This window comes from Equus przewalskii, chromosome 3 (assembly GCF_037783145.1).
Source record: "Equus przewalskii isolate Varuska chromosome 3, EquPr2, whole genome shotgun sequence".
NCBI classification, from domain to species: Eukaryota; Metazoa; Chordata; class Mammalia; order Perissodactyla; family Equidae; genus Equus; species Equus przewalskii.
The window spans coordinates 80,323,153-80,335,459 of record NC_091833.1 but is presented as its reverse complement, the minus strand read 5'-3'; the positions used below and the strand labels follow the sequence as shown (position 1 = coordinate 80,335,459).

The 12,307-nt window shown below is 36.0% G+C and overlaps 1 protein-coding gene across 15 annotated transcripts in view; it reads right to left on the bottom strand.

The window, feature by feature from the left end:
• Positions 1 to 12,307, bottom strand: part of FRYL (FRY like transcription coactivator) — a 245,331-nt gene that overhangs the window by 66,360 nt on the left and 166,664 nt on the right. For all 15 annotated transcript variants that reach the window (XM_070614997.1, XM_070615000.1, XM_070614999.1 and 12 more), the window contains 8 exons: positions 11,424 to 11,619; positions 10,208 to 10,332; positions 8,664 to 8,721; positions 6,243 to 6,334; positions 4,221 to 4,393; positions 2,421 to 2,581; positions 1,765 to 1,875; positions 774 to 928 (listed from right to left, as the gene is read on the bottom strand). In XM_070614997.1, the coding sequence (XP_070471098.1) occupies positions 774 to 928; positions 1,765 to 1,875; positions 2,421 to 2,581; positions 4,221 to 4,393; positions 6,243 to 6,334; positions 8,664 to 8,721; positions 10,208 to 10,332; positions 11,424 to 11,619 (1,071 nt within the window). The remainder of the gene's footprint in view (positions 1 to 773; positions 929 to 1,764; positions 1,876 to 2,420; positions 2,582 to 4,220; positions 4,394 to 6,242; positions 6,335 to 8,663; positions 8,722 to 10,207; positions 10,333 to 11,423; positions 11,620 to 12,307) is intronic.

Here is a 12,307-nt window from a genome sequence, read left to right as displayed (position 1 = left end):
CTGCTCAGCCTCTGAGAGGACCGGGCTTTTTTTAAGGCAAAAGGAACGACAACAGATGCATGGTGACCATTATCCTTAGAGCTTAAGGAGAGAAAATACTGATTTCTTAGTATTTCTGAATTCAACAGGAAATAATTTCTTTAAAAAAAAAATCTAGGGGCTGGCCCCATGGCTGAGTGGTTAAGTTCACATGCTCCACTTCTGGGGCCCGGGGTTCACCAGTTCGGATCCCAGGCGTGGACCTACATACTGCTCATCAAGCCATGCTGTGGTGGTGTCCCACATGGAGGAACTAGAATAATGTGCAGCTAGATTACACAACTATGTACTGGGGCTTTGGGGAGAAGAAAAAAATAAAAAGATGAATGGGGCTGGCCCCGTGGCTGAGTGGTTAAGTTCACGCACTCCTCTTCAGCAGCCCAGGGTTTTGCCAGTTTGGATCTTGGGCATGGACCTAGCACCGCTCATCAAGCCATGCTGAGGTGGTGTCCCACATAGCACAACCAGAAAGATCTACAACTCAAATATACAACTATGTACTGGGGGGCTTTGGGGAGAAGAAGAAACAAACGAACAAACAAAAAAGAAGATTAGCAACAGATGTTAGCTCAGGTAATAATCTTAAAGAAAAAAAAGGAGGAACATTGGCAACAGATGTTAGCTCAGGGCCAATCTTCCTCACAAAAAAAAAAAAAGAAAAAGAAGAAAGCCAAGGAGAGCAGAGATTAAAAAAAAAAATCTAAATAACACATGAAAGACAGTATCTTGGGTACCTGTTCTGGAATACATTAGCTATGGCTTTAAAGCAGCCAGCTGCCACCCTCTTGGAACCAGTGTAACATCGATCCACAGCCCAGTACATCAGGTTGCTCTGATCCGGGTTCAGCTCCAGCAGTAATGTAACTGCTTCACAGCCCAACTGATGAACCTAAGTACAGGTCATAGAATTGCCCAGGAGAGAGAAAGTTATACATCATTTAATTGTCTACTTCACATTTTTACTAACATACTCCATATATTTCTTATATTTAATCACAAAATTCAGTCTCTTTTCGTTCAACTTCTTTTCATTTTATTTAGCCAGAAGAAAAAACAAAATGACATGGATAAATTATATTTGGTCTCCTGCCTTTCACACAAGTCTCTTAGTGGTACAATTCTCTCCTCCAGCAGAGCCCCAAGGGTGGCTGATGAATGTGAACAGTGATTAAGTGCTTTCAGCAAAGTGAGTTATTAACCTCTCCAATTACTTTCATCAAGCTGTATTCTTGCTTTTGATAACCCACCAGAAAATATTCTGAGCGAAAAAACCTAAGTCCTATTTTAAATTGTGAAGCCTATGTGTACATAGTATGAGAGTAAGGAGGGCAAGGAGTAAGCAGGGCAAGAAAGAATGATTAACTGGAGAGTGGTCAAAAAGAAAAACAAAAGGAATTAAACATAGCAAATAACATATTTCTTCCTAGGAGACCAATGTATTCTACATTAATATTTTACTTACAGACTTAGAACCCTATTGTGAGAGATATACAACACTACCGTATTAATCCTATAATGTAAAAGGGAAATTAAAACTATTCAAATGAGTAATAAATAAGAATTAGAAAGTTCTTACACTATGGCATCCTATTTAATTTTACACAATATGTTTTCTGCATATCATTCTAACCTATCTTATTAAAAAAAGACATTTTCAGTGAGCCATACAATAACGCCAAAGGCAATGCAATTTCTTATGAAATTTTAAGGGTGTTGTCAAATTACCTTTTTGTCCAGAGAGTCCAAAATGTTATCCAACCATTTGTACAAATAGCCATCTGATGAAAGTCCTACATTATCTGCAACAGGGCCACAACACAGTACAGCAGACATAGCCTTCAAACAATAATATTAGAATTACATTTAAAACATTTAGGAGGTTAAATGTTGGTTGCTTAATGAGAAGAGGCAGGATATTTTTACTTATGCTTATGTAGCCACAATATCTTTAATATTTTTCTTTACAAAGAAAAACGTCATAATTTTGAAACCAAGAAATTTATTGTAAGTAGTAAATAAATATAACGATACCCAATTAGAGTTTGAACAGTACTGGAAGAGAAGGGAAAGAAAAAAAAAGACCAAGAGCAAGTACTTAAGTAGGAAAAAAATAGGTATTTCTTCAAGGTAATCCTCAGTTCATTAGGAAAATGGCATTCAAATTTTGGTAGATTCTGGAACTTCTTTGCATTGTATATCATGCATTTAAATAAACCTACTGTATATGTATTTGAATGCAGCAAGCAAATATAAATTCTAATACTCTCAGGTATTTTGAAGAAATTTCTGTCCTCTTTATAATACCAGGTACTGAGAGAGACAAAAAAATTGAACTCTACTCTTAACATAAGAAAAAACAAAACAGATTTCTAAGTAAATACCTTCAGTGCACAGTACTGATGTCTGTTAATTTGCATATTTCTGTCACTGTATCTGTCCAAGGGCGTAAACATGATGCTAAAAGGCCCTGCCCAGTGACTGAACAGCATAAACAGACTGTGACGAAGGCTCTGTTGAGGAAAAATACTTCTTCTCTGGTGCACTGTAAATAAAAAATAGACGAAAAAGAAATTTAGTTCCTTTTTACTTTAAACATGCATGTCAACTTATTTGTTATTGAATATGTATGTGATGTAAAAAAGAAAGCAAAAGTTTTGATTTTAATCTACCAAAAACCTCCATAGTAACAGAAATCATTTACATATATGCAAGTCACAGAAACAAACTTGCAGTCTTTGTCACCATGTAACACAGCATTATATGAGATACAGCATCTGTGCACACAGGATTTCCTGGCAGGGACAGCGCTGCCCGGAGGCCTGCAGAGAGCTGGGCGTCAGGACCCTGCTTCTCCTTGGGCTGTTGCTAGCTACATGATGAACTTGGCCAAAACATGAACACAAACACACTCTGGACCTCAGTTTGGTGGTAAGAGAGGGCTTTGGACTAGATTAGCTATTTTTAAATTTGTATGTTCTCAGCAGCGGAGCTGTCTTTATAAAAGAATCCTTACATGGGATCTTGATATACAAAACAGACGAAAGGGGAGCTGCTTGACCTGCAGTCAGGTGTGAGGCCTGGCGTGCAAACCCACTCTGCTGCCTCTTGCTGATGGTGCCAACATGATCTCCAAGGATTCTTTCCACTTTAAAATTCACCATTTTCCCCTAAAGTTCAAAACAGAGCTCCTGCACTTCAAATTAATGCACCTAAACAGGTGCTTACACGAACATGTTATAAAACACAACCCATGCTCTTACTTTAAAAGTCAGCTGCTTGCATACACTTTTTCAGGTAACAAAATAACTTTCATGTTTTTTCAGAAAGAAGAAAAAACACTTGTATCTACATTGTATACCAAAGACTATAACAACCTTTTTATATTTTACACTTGTAAATAATTTACAACTTTTTAAAATGTAATTACATGTATCAATCTTCCTGTTGCCTAAACAAGTACCTGGAATACAGTATGTGCTCAATAAGAGGCACAACCATCTGTGAAAGGACTCAATCAGTAACACTGTATCCTTGTTATTCGTTACATCTGTGGTCCACACCTTTCTCTCATTATTCAAAGGTATCTCGTTAATCCTATTCTCAATTACCATTGGGAGTATTATGCTTCTTGGGTCTAGAACAAGTTTGTCCAAAGAGCTTATTCTACTGATTTCTTCAAATTTTTGTGTCAGTGTCTTTTTTTTTTTCTTTTTTGAGAAAGATTGGCCCTGAGCTAACATCTGCTGCCAATCCTCTTCTTTTTGCTGAGGAAGACTGGCTCTGAGCTAACATCCGTGCCTATCTTCTTCTATTTTATATGTGGGACGCCTGCCACAGCATGGCTTGCCAAGCAGTGCCATGTCTGCACCTGGGATCCGAACTGGTGAACACCAGGCCGCTGAAGCAGAACTTGTGCACTTAACCGCTGCACCACCGGGCTGGCCCCTGTGTTAGTGTCTTGATTGCTGTCATTGAAAACCTAAGCTGGGCTCCTTTTTGATTTCTAATCACTGACACTAATTCAAAGGTAAAACAAACTCTTGCCATCCATGCGATGCTGAGATATTTTTCCAGTATGTTCACATGCTGTTTTATCAACTTAGATTACAAAACCTCAGGGGAAGAAAAAATATGATGGTCCCTGAATATTTAATAATGGTTTAAGAAACTGAAAATCATACCTGGAACATTCTGAATGATATTCGCCACTAAGGCACTAAAATGGCATCGTATATCCTTCAGTGTGTCAGAGTCTTTTTCATTTTCTGCTTCCAGGAGTTGTCTAGTCAAATCTACATACTCCAATAAAGTGTTGTTGAGGAAATGTGTTTCATTATCAAGGCCACCACTTGCACTGAAAATATGGAAGGAAATAAATGATAAAGAAAACGTGATTTTGAATTATAATTTAAATCAAAACAAATTCCTAGTAGTCAAAATCAGAATAATATATATTGAAGTTTGCATGGTCACGGTAGTATGCAACTTAATATACAAAAATTAAATGAACATGATTTTGGCCCTCGTAAATATAAAAATAGACAGTACCTCTCAATCAAAGGAACTGCTACTGAAATTTGTATTATTCAACCCCATATCCACCTTTAATCAACTACTCAGTGCTAAGGTTACTCCCTCTCCATCGAAATATGTAGCTCTTCAAAATAAGGAGGCATATGAGATATGGAGGGTCAGCTGAGAGAGGCAGAAAGAAGAAAGACTAGTTCTATATGTTCTCATAGTTGCCATGCATATTCATATTATGGCCTTTAGCATAATCAATAAAATACCCATTAGGTACTTATTCTCAGCAAGACCCTAGGATAGGGATTACTGGAGTTACAAAAATTTAAGAGAATTCAAGTAAGAGTGCTGGTTTTCAAATCTTCCATCTAGATCTATGGAGTTGCTTCAAGAATCTCTGCAGTCAGATTCTCTTTGAGGCAAGGGTTCTGTGCCTGGAAACCTGACTGGAAGGGGGTCACTTGGTTAGAGTCAGAAATCTCAGAACGCAGTCTTGTTCCATCAGTTATTAAGCATGTGACCAGTATCTACTTCAGAGCATTTCAGTATGAATATGAATGAGTCACCATCTATAAACGTCCTAGGAAGCTGTAAGTGCTGTATAAATGATTAGCTATTACATTCACATTTATTTGCGTCAGCTTTTCCTTCTTACATTGCAAAGGACTTCTAAAACGTATGATTTTAAAAGTAAAAACAATTTTTTAAATAGATGTCAATAGCTTCTTATAAACATCCTAAAGCCATGAAAACAAGTGTAAGGAGTCACAATGATACCACAGTATATCAAAAATATCAGTCTAGTAAAAATATGTTGAATGAATTCATGATGAAATTTTTTTCTTTATTCCTTAAACAAGTGTTTTTAATCTCTGGGTCATGACTTATTAGTGGATGGGAAACCAATTCAGTAGATTGCAACCTGGCCCAGAATAAAACATTCCTTTAACAAATATTCATTGAGTACCTATTGTGCATCAGGCACAGAGAATCGATTGGGTGAGCAAAGCAAAGACCTCTATACCTTCTTGGCATTCAGACTTCATCCTTTTTTCCCTTAACCAAGGAAATAAAAAGTCCATAATAGTGAAAGCCTTATATTCATTTCTCTTAAAAAAACAAAACTGACGGAATTTTCCTCAAGGGACTGTCCTTTTATTACAACCGCAGCCCCAGGTTTTATGTTTTCATTTGCAAAAAGTGGAAACAGTTAAGAACTAGGTTTGTGGATTTCATAATTTTCCCAGCAGGACAGATTAACAGTTGATTGGAATAAATTTACAAACCTTATAATGTTTAGCCTTTAAATATATGATTTCTTTTTACAAGTCCAGAAGAAATAGATCTTAAAAATGAGATAAGAAATAGTTGAATCAGTCACACACAAAAAAGGCTACTGTCCACTTACCTAGATTACTAGATTCCAACAAACATCAAAATCATCGCAACATTATATCCAATTTTTGCGTGAAGCAATCCAGCACTAGTGTTTCAATACATTTGTTAACCATTAGTTAATTTGCTGGATGCATCTTTGACTGCTAAATAATGTTTACCGTGATGCAGACAGGGATTTTTTGTTGCAAAGGTGCTTTTCTGTTTCTCTGTAGTTCATGAGAGAAAAAATATTATGTTCCCTGATCATTCCAAAGTTTTAAAAATCAAAATCCAATACCAACCTGTGACTAATGACACCAGCATCTGCCAGCAGTTCAAATATTCGTACCAGTTGTACTCGTAAAATATCTCGACGCCTGCGCCGTTTCATATTCTATTCCAAAGATACAAAGATATTAATGAAAAGCCCTTCAGGGAAATTGATAGCAAACTTGTTAGTGTAACTTGGAGAGAACAATGTGAATGTCTGAGAGTTAGCAAAATTATGTAGCTTGTGTAATGTAGATTTTGACCATTCTGGTAGCTACTGCATCAAAGAGATATGTGCTGATGGTTTGAAATTAACAAGCCAAATAAAATCACATGACATTTTACATGGTGATACCCCTTATGTGGGGTACAAATAAAACTCCACAGTTACTTTTAGGTGATTTGCCTGTCTGACATCTTTAGAAGAAGTGAAGTGGTTAGCAAACTGTTCTCATTGAATGATAAAAAAAACTCCCTAAGATACTCCCCAAAACATAACAGAAAAACAGGGAAAATATTGTGAAGGGGACTGAAGAAACCCTACAGATTTTGCTCATGCCAAAGTTTTCCACTTAACAGTTAATTTTGGCACAAAAAATAAATACAAACAAAAACAAAAGAAAAAATTTCTTTGATCATTATGGTATGAATAAACATGCTTGTCTTCCTAGGGCCAAAGTCCTAATGCCTAGAGTAACAGCTGTAATGCCTCGACTTGATTCTGCTTCCAACAGTAACTCATATAGCAGTAACATACAGATCTCCTATCTCACTCTCTTCTGTAGCTCATGATTTCATTGAGGACGTCATTTGCATAGTACAGAGCAATTCAAGATATATTTATTAGTCTTTCACTTTAGTGCCCACAATCCAGTTTTCTGTCTTCCATAAGCAGCCAATTTGCTGATAACCAATTCATTAAATTTACTCTTTCTTTTACCTCTTTATAAAGTTTACAGCAATTTATATTGGAAAGGATAGTTTCTTAACAGCCTTTGGGGACTTCTGCAAAGTTTTAGCTAACCCATTTTCATTCTGTCTCCATAGGAAGACTGTGAGTCTAACGCTCTCTGACTATAACTCAGTGAAAGCCCATTGCTGTACACAGCTAATCACTTGGAGATAACTTTTTTCCCCTGAAACTCAGAAGTATAAAAATACTGCCACTTAATTTTGTTTCCAATTCTACTTCCCTCTAATAAATCATCCTGCATTGTAACCAAAATGATCGCTCTGCAACAAATCTAATCAATTACAAAATGGGGATGCTATCACTACTCCGCAGGGCTGAATTAAAGAAAGGGAGTGAAGAATTACAGATGGTGTTTTAAAGCCTCTGAAAGAGTAGCTATTGTCACCATCTCCGTCTCCCGCTTAAATTCCTCAGTGGATCTCCAACGTTAACAGCAGAGACTCTCAAAAAGTGTTCTGCACCAGCCTCATCTAAGGTGCTTAAAAAAAAAAGAAAAAGTTTTCTAGGCTCCACTCCAGGGATTCTCATTCTACGGGTCCAGTAATCGGTAGTTTTTAGCAACCTCTTCTGGTAATTCTCAGACGCCACTGGCATAAGCTGACCACTGGTCTACTTGATAAAGCTGAAACCAGGAGTCTTTCAGGAAACAGTTCCTATCTTGCTTTCCAGCCTAACCGATCACTTTCCCCATAAGATAATCACACGAAAGAATGTGCAATGTCTAAATTCTTTTATAAAGTGTGCAAATGCTGTTCCTCTGCCTAGAATGTCTTTCTCTTGCTTGTCCACTGGGGAACATGCTTTAAAATTCACCTCAAATGTCAGTGCTTCATCTGTAATGCCTTCTCTTACTCCACAGGCAGAGTCAGAGGCTTTCCTCCCTGTAGCTTGTGTAACCTGTTATCTATGACTTTGAGTGTGTCATACATTGTTATAATTATGGTTTACATATCAGTCTGTCCCACCAGATCTTTGGTTTCTAAAAGTTGCTCAAAACCCACACAGATCTGTAGGTTTAGGGATCTAGAGCCGGGGTTGGCAAAATATGGCCCTCGGGCCAGATCTGGCCCACTGCTGCCTGTTACTGTAAATAAAAGTTTTATTGGAATATAGCCACACCCACTTGTTTAGTAGTCTATGCAGCAAAATTGAGTAGTTGCAAGAGAGACAGTATGGCCTGCAAAAAGGAAAATATTTACTATATGGCCATTTATAGAAAAGGTTTGCCAACTGCAGTCTAGACTCTGACTGTCCTCACTTCAGCTAGAGCATTTTAACATCTGTTTTCAATAACGGGTTTCTGCATGAGATCTCCTGTGGGGGACAAAAAAAGAGTTCTCTATATTAAAAAAATGTTGAAAACTGCACTAAATAATCTTTTACATATTTCTGAATTTCTAACTTTTGGCATAATGTGTAGAATATAGAAGAGAGGTAAGTGTTGGCCAAATATTTAATGATAGAATACCACACAGCTTACCTCTGGCCTTCTTTCAAGTGCTTCTTTAATTATGGGATGCAATTCCTCTATCAGTTCCCTAGAAGAAAAATGGTATTCGTTCACTTAATTAAAGCTGAACAGATCACTCAGACATGTGCGAATATGTAAATATAATGATGTAAACTGATAAGTGTTAACCCTAACCCTATTGTTTTAAACACAACTTTTGTTGTTTTGTTTTACTTATAAAATAACAAATGCACACTGAAGAACACTTGGAAAACAGAAAAAATGGTACAGGCCACTTATTCTCATTTTTAGACATAAGTACTATCAAGATTTCTGTTCAATCATTTTGCAGCCCACATACATTTTACATAATTGAAACCCTATCAGATGTAAGATGGTACCTTTTTTCCTTTACATAATATTAGCATAATCACTTTCACATATCATTAGTTAATTCATAACATTCCATTATACGGTAGGATACCATAAATTTCCTAACCATTTTCATTTATTACTGATTTATTAAATTTTATATAATTTTTGTTATTATAAATAATGCTTCAGTGAATATCTTTGTCTTCATTTCTGATTATCTCCTTAGGATTAATTCTTACAAATTAAAATTAATGAGTCAAAGGGTATGAACTTTATGAAAATGATAATTAATCTTTGCTTATACTCTGATTTTAAGTGGAAAATGTGCTCATTGTAGAAGACTGGGATAATACAAAAGGTATAAGAAGAAAATAAAATCTGCCCACAATTTCATCATCTATAGAAACTACTGCGGACATTTGAAGTGTCTGCCTCAGAACTGTGTGTTTATGCAAATTTGTTTTTTCAGAAGTTGAGATTATTTTTGTATCCCGTTTTTTCTATTACCACAATAGTGTATTTACTTGTCACAAAATAATCTTCCAAAACTTCATTTATAATGAATGCTATCCCATATCTATAGACAAATTACAATTTATTAACCTATTCTCTACTGTACATTATCCTGGAGATAAAACATCAAACATCACCTCATATCAATAGAGGACAATCTTAAAAGAATAAATTCAGGGACCAGCAGGCAGTAATAAGGCAGAACCTCAGGCAAAAATGAAAAATTTCCTTCATTAACATCAAAAACATCAAGAATGATATAAAATATATACATAAATAATGCTTTTAAAAATAGTCTAATTCTCTTAAACAAGAAGGGGAAAAACTGTAGTTTTCACCAACGGATCAAGATTACAAATTAATAGAATCACTGTGTAAATAAATCAAATAGGAAAATATTAAAGATTTACATGGCGTTTTATTTCTGGAACATATTTATACAGTCTATATTTGATTTTAATAATCGTTCTGTGAAGAAAACAGGGTAAATCTTATTTACTCAATCAAAATGGGAAAATAAAGGCTCAAATAACTTAAATGACTTGTTAAATGTTACACAGCTGGTTAAGCCATAAAAGTCAGAACAGTTACGCACCCGTCCTGATGATAAGTACTCCACCCGCGCCATCTCTCCAAGTAGTCACATTTGCTATTTTAGTGTGTAGAGAAAACAGAAAGATACTTACCTAAAAGCTCCTGGGTTGGTCCTGCCAAGACCGAGAACAAGGGATTCTGTGATTTCCATGCTCTCAGAGCGCATCATGGGAACTATGTGCTTAAACAAGGATGAAGGGGATGGGATGCCAATAATCTGGAAAAATAATGTTATATTTATAACAGCACTAATGGTAGTACATCCAACTAAATAATGTGACATTTCAACAATATTTGGTCAAGGACAATGCACAGAGGAAATTTTAGTATGAACGGTGCTTCAAAATTCGCCTGTTGTGCACATAACCTGAAAAGGTTAAACGATTTGTCCAATGACTCATTGCAAGTGTGCTAACAGACTTGGGCTCTGCGACTCTTAATTTCTTATAGATACTTACCATCCCCTAATAGGCTGACTCCCTCCATCAGACCGTCACTGTCTTTTGATCCGTAAAAGTGAGTAGAAAACAACTACTTCTAAAGGAGTCATCGGTGTTGAAGTTAGACACCCAGGTCTTAAATTTTGTAAATTTCCTTCAACTACCTCAGAATATTTTGTATTGTATCAGAGACTATATAGCTGTTGTTACCAAGTATCATTTGTACCACTACATAATTTAGGCAAATTCTAAAAAGGTAATTATTTAAACGACTCCTTTTGGATATGGAAAAGTGTGAGAACTACAGGAAATAGAATAAAGGAAGACAAGGATGAAAATTACTTTAAAAATATTCATTAACAGGGGCCAGCCCAGTGGCATAGTGGTTGGGTTCACACGCTCTACTTAGGCAGCCCAGGGTCTGCGGGTTCGGATCCCGGGTGTGGACCTACATACTGCTCATCAAGCCATGCTGTGGCAGCATCCCACATGCAAAATGGAGGAAGACTGGCACTGATGTTAGCTCAGTGATAATCTTCCTTAAGCAAAAAGAGGAAGACTGGCAACAGACGTTAGCTCAGGGCCACATCTTCCTCACCAAAAAAAAAAAAAAAAAAAAAAATCATTATGATAATTTAATGAGCAAATGAGCATGGTCGTTTCTGCCCAAGAACAAACTATACATATTATTGATTCCAACTAGGAATCCATAAAAATAGTAATGGGATTTCTTGAACTACTTTCATTATTAATGCAAGTAACTAATACCCTTTTCAACCAAGTTACTTCATTGTCCTGGAAAGAAATTTTAAAACATTACTACTTCTATGGTGCCATTCAGATTCAATGACAGATCTGAAAAACTTACTTTAGAATCAATGCTATAGCCACTGTCCGGGGTAGACGCCAGCGTCTCAGGAGGAGAACACCTTACAGAACCTGCAGATGCTGAAGACGAGGTGGATGTTGCTGCACTGCAGCAAAGAAGCAGGTAGTTCCTCCACAGGCCAATGTAGGAGTCACTGCTCGTGGTAGTATTTACTTTCTTAGCATTGATGGGGCTACTAAGGAAAAAAAAAGAAGAAGAAAAACAGGTAGATATAAATAATACAACATATTTTAAAATGTTTTCTTTAACTAATGCTAAGTTTCTATCATTTTAGGGGAGATCGTTCTCATCTAGTTTTCATTAGTACTAAATCTTTGTGGAATGATACGAGATATAAATGAATACAATATTAGATCGAAAATTAAAACGTATTACAGGATCATTTTAACACTACTATTCCTGTGAAAAAACTTAATATTTTATCAGGCCACATTTTATAACTAATTATATGTGTTTAGTGTAGAACAAAATAAAAATTACCTTTACTGCCACACCAAAATAAGCACTGTATATTCTTCTACACACCTTTAGTTCATATATATGTACATATAAATGCATGAATACCTCTCTTTTAACATATAAAAAGTGAATAATATTGTTTCTTTTGTTTTATATTCACTTTTTGTATTAAACACATATTTTTAACATCTTCCATGTAAATTAATATACTTCCATGACATTATTTTTGATGACCATATGCTATATCAATATAGAGATTACCTAACTTTTATATGGCCAAACTTTCATTGTTGGACATTTTATTTTCTTTTGTTTTCTCCCCCAAGCCCCAGTACATAGTTATATATTGTAGTTGTGAGTTGTTCTAGTTCTTCTATGTGGGATGCGGCCACAGCATGGCCTGA